This window comes from Quercus robur, chromosome 8, assembly GCF_932294415.1.
Source record: "Quercus robur chromosome 8, dhQueRobu3.1, whole genome shotgun sequence".
Lineage (NCBI taxonomy): Eukaryota > Viridiplantae > Streptophyta > Magnoliopsida > Fagales > Fagaceae > Quercus > Quercus robur.
The window spans coordinates 53,547,258-53,557,206 of NC_065541.1; the positions used below are offsets into that span (position 1 = coordinate 53,547,258).

The 9,949-nt window shown below is 33.4% G+C and overlaps 2 protein-coding genes across 2 annotated transcripts; both read left to right on the forward strand.

Annotated features, from left to right (window-relative positions):
- Positions 1–413: 413 nt before the first annotated feature.
- Positions 414–4,002, forward strand: LOC126697025 (UDP-galactose/UDP-glucose transporter 2-like). Its single transcript, XM_050393828.1, has 7 exons — positions 414–951; positions 1,531–1,559; positions 1,723–1,924; positions 2,424–2,666; positions 2,783–2,884; positions 2,977–3,084; positions 3,465–4,002. Exons 1-7 carry the CDS (start codon positions 826–828, stop codon positions 3,720–3,722), a joined length of 1,068 nt encoding a protein of 355 aa, XP_050249785.1. The 5' UTR covers positions 414–825; the 3' UTR covers positions 3,723–4,002.
- A 1,258-nt stretch (positions 4,003–5,260) lies between these two features.
- Positions 5,261–9,539, forward strand: LOC126696479 (uncharacterized). Its single transcript, XM_050393213.1, has 3 exons — positions 5,261–5,477; positions 8,587–8,798; positions 9,156–9,539. The coding sequence occupies exons 1-3, from the start codon at positions 5,261–5,263 to the stop codon at positions 9,537–9,539; spliced, it is 813 nt and encodes a 270-aa protein (XP_050249170.1).
- The last annotated feature ends 410 nt before the right edge of the window (positions 9,540–9,949 follow it).

Consider the following 9,949-nt stretch of genomic DNA (forward strand, 5'->3'; position numbering starts at 1 on the left):
TTTAAGAGGTTTCTACTTACCAAAATGGGTTGAGTTACATATCCCACTCCTATTGGATTTACCTTTTAATTTTTGAGGATCTTATACGATTTATGTTTAAGATTACCATACATGACAAGAATCTCAAGAGCCCCAATCGGGTGTGTCAATCTCCATATGACCAATAACTCCACATCATCATGTCAACGTATTCTGACCATTGATAAAAGTCATCATGTATGAGGTAAACTCCAAATCACAGGTTGAAATCAAGAGATGGTGAGTTTTGTGTGGACCCCACTTCCATAACAAATGGGCCACAGTCATCTGATCCAAAGAGGTACAGAAAAAGCCAAATGTACGATACACATTCTAACAATCCTTCCATGGTTCCAAAGTCCAAACCATAAATTTTCCATAGGAAACGTACATTGAAAAAGGCTTTCCTCATTTAACTCTCTCTCTCTCTACAGGCGAAGCTAGAGCCTAGAGCAGAGCAGAGAATGTGACTCTTCCTCTTCCTCTTAAGTTTTTTTCCCTCTAAAAAAGACTATTTTTTCTCACAAAATCTTCTCTATTACTCATGCTTTATACGTGGTTAGTATAATCAAACAGATATAATTTTTCTATTTGAACCGTCTCTCTTTTTCTGTCTCTGTCTCTGAGAGTCACAGTAACATGCAAATGCCACCATAAACGAAGTTGGTATATTAACACTCTTTGAACAAACTTTGCTATCGATTCTTTTATTGATTTTACAACTTTGATTGATACCCAAAAGCCAATAGGAGGGAAAGTGTGTCTGTGGAGTGTGTGATTGTTTGAAAAAGAAAGGGAAAAAAAGCAATGAAGAACGAGGAACAAGAACGGTCTTTGTTTGGGATTTCGCTCTCAACCAGACCCAAATGGCAACAGTTCCTCATTTGCTCATCTGGTTTCTTCTTTGGCTATCTTGTCAATGGTATCTGCGAGGTATTCACTCTCTCTGGTATTTGGAGCTATCTTTGGTTTCTCTGAGAAAAAAAATATAAAGAATGGTTTTTGAACTTCTTGGTGAATGAGAAAAAGAAAAAGGGTGGGAAAAAAAGAATTAGGTTTTTTACATTTCTCAGTTTTCTTGCAAAATTGTGCAGTTTTTTTTTTGATTGAATTTGATTGGTTTTCTCCTGTTTGCTGAGAAAATGAGAATGGAACTTGGAAAGAAAGTGAAGTCTTGTTGATTCTTTCTACTTCTTCTTATTGATATTATTCTATTATTATTACTCTCTTAATTTGTGCTCTGTTTCTCTGAGAGCAAAATGGATAGTTTTTGAGAAACTCTTTTCTTTAATGGCGAAATAATGACGTTTTTACTATTCTGGTAGCCTTGTTTGGTTCCGGAGGAAAAGAAAATTTGACCCTTTCGTTGATTATGGTCTAAATTACCCATTTATAATTCAATACTAGAATTTCTGGAATTTGTACAACTAATTGTAATTTCAAGAGCTCATAATGGAAAGATTTTTCTCAATGAAATTTCTAAATGTCTCTTGATTATTGCCTAATTTTCAGGAGTACGTGTACAATCGGCTCAAATTCAGGTTAGTTTACTAATTTGGTACTGTCTTATTTGGTATACGTGATATTATAGGATTTGTTTTTATAAATTTTTTTATAGGACCAATATAGGAATAATAGGATGTGTTTGTTCATTATAGATTTTGGTTAATCATTTATTTATTTATTTTTGTTTTTTGTTTTCAGCTATGGTTGGTATTTTACATTTGTTCAAGGATTTGTCTATCTGTTTCTGCTTTATATCCAAGGCTTCACCCCAAAGCAAATGGTAAACCCATGGAAGACTTATGTGAAACTCTCTGCTGTCCTTATGGGTTCACATGGACTCACCAAAGGGTCTCTGGCTTACCTAAACTACCCAGCACAACTCATGTTCAAATCCACAAAGGTAACTAGCAAATTCCATTTACAATTTAGTATTAGTTGTACAAGTTTTGCTGGATTAGGTCTTCTAGTTCTATAATAATGGAAATTAAGTAAATGCAGTTAATAAATTTGGAAAATTATTTGTTAAAGTTTTATAAATGTTCTAAGTTGTTGAGTACCTTGTATTTGACTTGTAGTTCTGTAATAATGGAAAGTATGTAAATTCAGTTAATAAAATAGGAAAATTATTTGTTCAAATTTGATAAATATTTAAGTTGTTAAGTACCTTGTATTTCCATATCACTTCTTAAATTGAAGTCTTTTATGGACTGGTAAAAATGTGACTTTTCTGAATTCAATTGAGGCTTTCAAGATAATTTTGTTACTTTTTGATAAATGAGATCCATTGTTTGCTAAATTTTCAATATAGTTCACATTCGCAGCTTAGATTGACACTTTGAACCAATTAGTAACCAGGTCCTTAAATATGTTTTCTAAATTTTACAATATTGGTATGTCAGGTACTCCCGGTGATGATAATGGGTGCATTCATACCGGGTCTGAGGAGGAAATACCCGCCTCATGAATACATATCGGCAGTACTTTTGGTTGTGGGTTTGATCCTCTTCACCTTAGCAGATGCACAAACTTCTCCCAACTTCAGTGTAATTGGTGTTATCATGGTATCTGGAGCTCTAATCATGGATTCCTTTTTGGGTAATCTGCAAGAAGCTATCTTTACCATGAATCCCGAAACCACACAGGTGATTTTCATGGCCTACTGATCTCTATGTGGGCGTTTAAACGTGTACTAAAAAGGTATTCATGGAAAAATTGTCCTTCACACTTAATTTGTTACTTTCAATCTCATATTGTGCAGACTGAGATGCTGTTTTGCTCCACCGTAGTTGGTTTGCCTCTCTTGATTCCACCAATGCTTGTAACGGGTGAATTATTCAAAGCATGGGTTTCATGTTGGGAGGTAACAATTGAAAATGCTTCATTTTTTCCCACCTAACTCAATGGTGCATAATGCATTTTACACTTTCTAAAAGATCTTACTGTTTTTTGTAGCATCCATACGTTTATGGCGTGTTAGTGTTTGAAGCCATGGCCACGTTTATCGGCCAAGTTTCTGTCCTTTCCCTCATAGCCCTCTTTGGTGCTGCCACCACTGCCATGGTACATTTCTTCTCACAAGCTTTTTCCAGGTTTCATTTATGTCAATTTATGCCAACATAAGCTCCTATAGCTGTATAACTTTTAATAAATTTCATTCTATTGATTGTGCATTCAAAATCTTCCTTGTTGTACAATCAAGTGTCGTCGGTGGTAGTGTTTTTGACTTTCTATTGCAACTGACACTTTCAACATTTAGTGCCATTTGTTTCAAACCTCTGAGTACAAATATTTCTTTATTTATTTTTATACCAAAGTACATATTCTATCTTTTTTAATGAAGGGCCTAACAAGGTTAATGTAGAAAATATTTTATATATATATATATATATTTTTTTTTTTCCTTCCTAACTTCATTTTAATTTAAAAAATTTCATTCACAGATAACAACAGCAAGGAAGGCGGTGACATTATTATTGTCATACTTAATATTTACAAAGCCATTGACTGAACAACATGGGACTGGGCTTCTCCTAATTGCTATGGGAATCACATTGAAGCTCTTGCCTGAAAATAAACACACCAAGAGGTCCTCCAACTTCTCTGCCAGTGCCAAAATTGCAAAGCCTGCCAGCAGTGAAGAGGAGATAACTCTAGTAGAAAATTTAGGACAAGATGAAGAAAAGAGGCCACTAGTCTGAAATTAAACAACTATATTGTAACTATGCTTTTATTCTTTATGCCCCTTCTAGGATTTAGAAATTATGCTTTCATTATTACTTGGCCTTTACAAATTTGAGCTTAACATGTTGGCTAGTACCTCATGGTTTTCAATCCCTTGTAAGGATTAACACATGCCTGGTAGTGTCCAACCAATTTGTGGGGTTGAAATATAGGGGTCTCACATCTTAAAATTTCTTGAATTGTACTATCCCTAAAATTTTATTGAGATAAATGAAAATTGTGTTTGTTTAAGTTAAATTTGGTAAGTTTATCTTATATTAGAAATAACTTGCTTAAAAATACAACTCTACTTAAATTCCAAAAATATGTGCATAAGTTGACAATGAAATTAAAGTTGGGGTTTTAAAAATCTCTTCATCTACATATGATATGGTTGTTGATCACTCCATATTAATTTTCCTCTCAATTTTGGTACTTTTTTTTGTTAATTTTTTTTATACAAGATAGAAATTCTATTATAACCTAATTTAAGTGTGTATATATATATGTGTGTGTGTGAAACTCTTTCTTGAAAACTTGAATTTTGGTCCTTACCCCCCCCCCCCCCCCCCCCCCACACCCTACTAGCACTTATACTTGTGGAGTGATTGCCACACTTACTAAGGATGTGTAGTGGCTTTTTTTATTCATCATTTGGCTCTGATTTGGCTGTTCTTCATGAAGCATTGTAAAGTGCTTGCTTAATACTATCAATAAGCAAAATTAGTTAAGTACGTAATTGATATGACTTTTTTTTTTTATTTTTTTATTTTTTATTTGAGTGGAAAATTGATATGACTTATTTTTGGAAAAGTGGTAGAGAAAAAAAAAAAAAGAATTATTGATATTATAATATATACTCTAATTACTCTTGGACAGTCATTAACGAAATTCTTTTATTTTTATTTCTTTTGAATGGGACTTCTTTTGTTTTTATTAGTTTCCCTTCTTTTCGGCAACTCAATTAAAACTAGATCACAAATTCACAACATTACACCATGGGAATAGGATAGCCTTCTTCAATGATAAGTTTTACATTTTTTTTTTTGCTGTTAGTTCCAAAATATCTCCTTTTTAACTAGAATAATAACAAAAAACTAAAATAAATCCAATGAAAGAGATAAGAGAAATCTAAATTAAACCAACTGAATTTCTTTTTCAATGGGTGCCTTTTGCTCATGCTCATGGTTGCAGTGAGTGAGAGATATTGCAATAATTATCTCAAATATATAATAATTATAATATTTTCTATATATATAACAGTTTTGACTTATGACTTGGCACAAAGAAACAAAGTGACAGCTCCACCCCCACTTGTCCTCTCCCTCGCATGCATGGTGACAACAAGACTCGCTCTCTTTTTCACCTTTTCATTATCCACGTCTTTATAAAACTCTGAATATTTTTGTTTTTTTATTATCATATATACAGGAAAATTGAATCCTAGTAAGAGAATTTTAAGACAAAATTACAAAGTAAAAAAAAAGAAAAGAAAAAAAACAAAGAGTAAAAAGGAATGGCTGAGAACACTGGCGGAGCCACCAGCACCAGCAGGCTGCTAAGGGCAGAGGATGGAAGAGGAGATAGTGAGAGTGAGAGAGGTGGTGCAAGTGGAAGACCAAGAGAGCCTTGGAAGGGAGAGTTTGTGAAGAGCATAGTGTATGCTGGACTTGATGCCATTGTCACTTGCTTCTCTCTCATTTCATCCATTTCCGCTAGCCGTTATTCCTCAGGTGATGAGCTCTCCCAATTGTACTTTTTATTTTTTGTTTGGATTTGTTACTTGTTAGCCAAAATGAAGTTCATAAAAATGCTTGATGATTTGAATTACAATGCAACTTTTTATTGACTTCGATCACCTATCTTCTCAGTTAAATTCATTCAGTTGTATTGATCAATGAATTATATGATTGAATTTAAATTTTCATTTTTTTAAAAAAATCATAGAGTTTTTGGCATTAGTCAATGCAAGATCAGTTATGTTGGTTAAAATCAATGGGAGAACTTAAGGAATAATGACTACCGAGTCTTGTACATGTCCTTGGAATAAAGTCTCATTGAAATTGTATTGGATTGGAATATCCTATCTCTTAAGGTTTCATTTTGATGAGTTTATTTTCATTCTTAAATATTATTGTACTAAAATTTTAAAAGTCCAGATAAATTGTATTGGAACATAGGAATTAGGATATATGACTTTTTAAGGGTGTCGTTTGGATGAGGGAGTGGGTAGAATTTAACTTATACACCAAGGGATTTGAACTTAGCTTCTCCTTAAGGGCAGATCAAGCGGTCCCCTAGGCTCTCCCCACTAGGGGAGTGTCACTTGTGGCACAATTTCGGTGGATCTTTTTATTTATTTATTGTTATTAATTTTCTTTTAAATTTAATCTAAGGTAAAAAAAAAAAAAAAAAATTATGGCGGAAAGATACAAAAGGGAGCGAGGGCCACTTGTAAGATGATTTATTATTTTTTTAATTTTTTTTATATAAGATTAAATTTTTAGAAAAAGTAAACGTATGACTTAATGGATCATTTTTAGAAATTTTGTACGAGAAAGTAATTAACTTTTTTAACGATTTTTTATATTTTTCATAAAAGTGATACTAAAATTTTTTTTAAATAGTTCATTAACTTATTAATTGAACGCAAATTTTTATTACAAAACCCAAAGGGGAAAATATACAAAAGGGAGTGTCACCTGTCGCACAAGTCAGGTGCAGCTTTTGTTATTAATTTATTATACAACAATTTAACCCTTATATTTCACATAAAATCTTATTAGCCTAATTTATTTGAGCTCTTCCCTTCTTTTTCTATGAGTTGAATTTAAAATAATTAAAGGACTTTGCCAAGAGCCTTACCTTTTGGAAAGGTATTCAGGATATAGATCTCCCCTCCCTCAACTATTGGATGGATTATCAAAAGAAAAAAAAAAGAAGAAGACTTTTAAATATCATAAATACAAGACTATCTATTAAAAATAAAGAAGAGTGACATTTAGGCTGGGTTTGGATTCAGCTTTTGCGTTTTACGTTTGCGTTTTTAGCAATTTTTTTTTAGCCGGTTTTGTTGACTTTTCCATGGTGAACAGTGCATCTGTGCACAGTTCACGGACTCACAAATTCCACTTTTTAGCAACTTTTTCATTAAAAATGGGTCCCACGGCACTATTCACACATTTAAAAATTATTTTGTTACAGTGTTTTCAGTTTTCAATTTCAGCAAAATAAGTTCTATCCAAACAGACTTTTAATTAGTGGGATCCATTATTTTTGTGGAACATGATTCTTGTTTTACTCTTAAAAGTCAATTTAAACCTAATTCCATGATCTTTTCTTTATCTTTGATTAAGAATTAGTGAATTACCGTCTAGGTTTCTCAAAAAAAAAAAAAAAAAAAGAATTAACATCTAGGAGTCCAAGTGTTGATGAAAACTCATCTCTATAAATTAATTGTGGTGGGCCTTGATTCAAACCCAATTACCTTTTGGGCAATAGATTAAGAGACTAGAGAGTACTCTATCACTATCACTCTACTAGGGGAGTAATGAATAATTATTCATATCATTAATGACCTAATTAATACTAATAATGCTTAGTACAACTAATTGAAATTGAAATAATAGTTTGCTTGCTATAAGCCTATAACTAGAAAGTTTAAATCCTCCTTCTCTCCCTTGTATCAAAAGGGGCAAATAAATTTATTAGTGTCATCTCTAACACTTCGTGGTGTTTTACATGGAGGCTGGGATCTCACTCCATACCATTAAGATACTCCACCATTAAGATGAATAAAAAGACATCACACTTCCTTTTTCTAATTGTACCTACTTTTTTGAAATGGTAATTCTTATTTATCTTGAGGTCCTTTTTTTCCCCTCACAATGGGGAGGGAGAATTTGAACCTAGATTTTGGGAGAGTTGGGCAATTAATGTTACTAACTTACAATACTTTTGGCTACCATCAAAGGTATAATTCAACCAATGGGAGATATTTTGCACTCTATCAACGTTTAATTCAGTAAAATGTTAAACCTTTATAAGGGTGGTTATCTAAGGTTTATAAAGAGGAGTTGGACTTTTAAGATGTTGGACTGCCAAGTGTCTTAAATTACTAATAAGGAAAAAGAAAAACCTTTATAATATGAGTAAGTCTAGTGCCACAAATTTTTCCATAACTTTACCACAACTTTGTTACGTGGCGACTCGTTAATGATGAAATCATGGACCCACTATTTTATTTCCATCACTCACGAGTCACCGTATAGAAAGTTGTGGTAAAGTTGTAGAAAAGTTTGTGGCACTAAAGTTACTCTTATAATATTGCTGCATATTATTACCTTTTTTTTTTTCTTCCAAGTGTTGTAAACTATAACTTGATGGTGGCACAACTTGTATGAACATTTTGTACACCCACGGAATTTGGTGGGCTTTTAGCTATGAAGTGAATGGGTCAGCTGGTATGGGCCCAATTTGTCTTTAAACTTTTGTGCATATGATATAGAAGTAGTATTGTATAATGGTGTAATTTAGTTATCAAAATATCATGGAACACAATGCACATATTCCTAAGTGATGAATGGGAAATAAAAAATATAGATGAACTAGGCAAAGTCGACCTCGTTCTCCAGTGATGACCTTCATAGACGTGGACGGGGAGCTTGGGTTCAATTTCCTCTTAAACCAAACAGGTTCACTTGTCGTTCTTCATTTATCATGTCAGGTGAATGTTAAGAGTTTGATCTATTTAAAAGCTTTTACTATTTTTCAGAGTGGCAATGCATAGAGTATTCATTCTTCATAATGCATAGACTTGACTTACAATTACTGTGTTTGTAGTGGATGTGTTGGTGCTTGGATTTTCAAACCTGGTTGCTGATGGGATATCAATGGGGTTTGGGGATTTTGTATCCAGCAGCACGGAGAAGGATGTGGCTGCAAAGGTAAGGGCAGTGACTGCGTGGGATGTCACAAACCACGGCGGCAATGAGCAAGAGGAATTACTAAGACAGTATGAAGCTCTTGGGATGGATATTAATGATGCCACCACGGTATGGCCTTTGCTACATTCCACTGGATCAAAATACTTAAATATTGCATTAATTGTGACTAAGAATGTTAAATGAATTTTTTTTCAAACTTCAAGGTTGTATTTAAATATTTAAAAATTTATTTTTAATTTAAAACCTTCCCTAGTTAAAACTTTTTAAATTTTAGAATTTAATTTAAAATCATCCCAAACAAGAGAAGAGTTATATAATTTACCAAACTTTTTAATGTAGTCACTTGAGATATTAAGATAAAGAATTTTGTTGCGACAAATTATTTCTTGATGCCCATCATACAATATGGAGAGAATTTAGTTGACCTTGTTATATTATAAACTTAATGTAATTTCTTGGTGCAAGGTGGTGAACATATTTGCAAAATACAATGATATCTTTGTGGATGAGAAGATGATGGCTCATAAAGGAATACTACCGCCAGATGAAGCAGATAAGCCATGGAAGAATGGCCTGGTGACGTTTGCTGCCTTCCTTGTGTTTGGGAGTGCCCCTCTCCTCTCATTCATCATCCTTATTCCATTCACAAATAATGACTCCATCAAGTTTGTTGGTGCATGTATCCTTTCTGCATTTGCGCTTGCGCTGCTGGGGATGGCAAAGGCCAAGATTGCAGGCCAGAATTATGCATTCTCTATGGCGATTACTCTCTTCACCGGTGCTATTGCTGCAGCAGCAGCTTACACCCTGGGATCGGTACTCAAGAATGTGGCTGGAGTACAAGATTGAGTAACTAATTCAACTAAACTAATGGTTGGTGTCTTGGTGATGCCTATTTTTGTATGTGACCATGTTCACTATATTTACACCAAGTATGTGATCATGTCACTAACCTCAGGGCGGACATTCATTTTGGTCCTACTCAAAACATCCACGAATTATTGGATTCGAAAATGTTGGCTTGATACATAAACACAATAAAATTAATATGGGAAGTAGATGGCATAGGAGAAGAGGGAGTGGTTATTCCTTCTCTGTTTTATAAAAATTACAAATTGATCTCTCTTTTCTTTTCTTTTCTTTTTTTTTTTTTTTTTTTTGATACAGGATGTTTTACAAATTAAGAAGGGAAATGGTAATATCATGTTTATAATTGGACCTTCACAATCTATTACACATTGTACTTAGTAATTTAAACA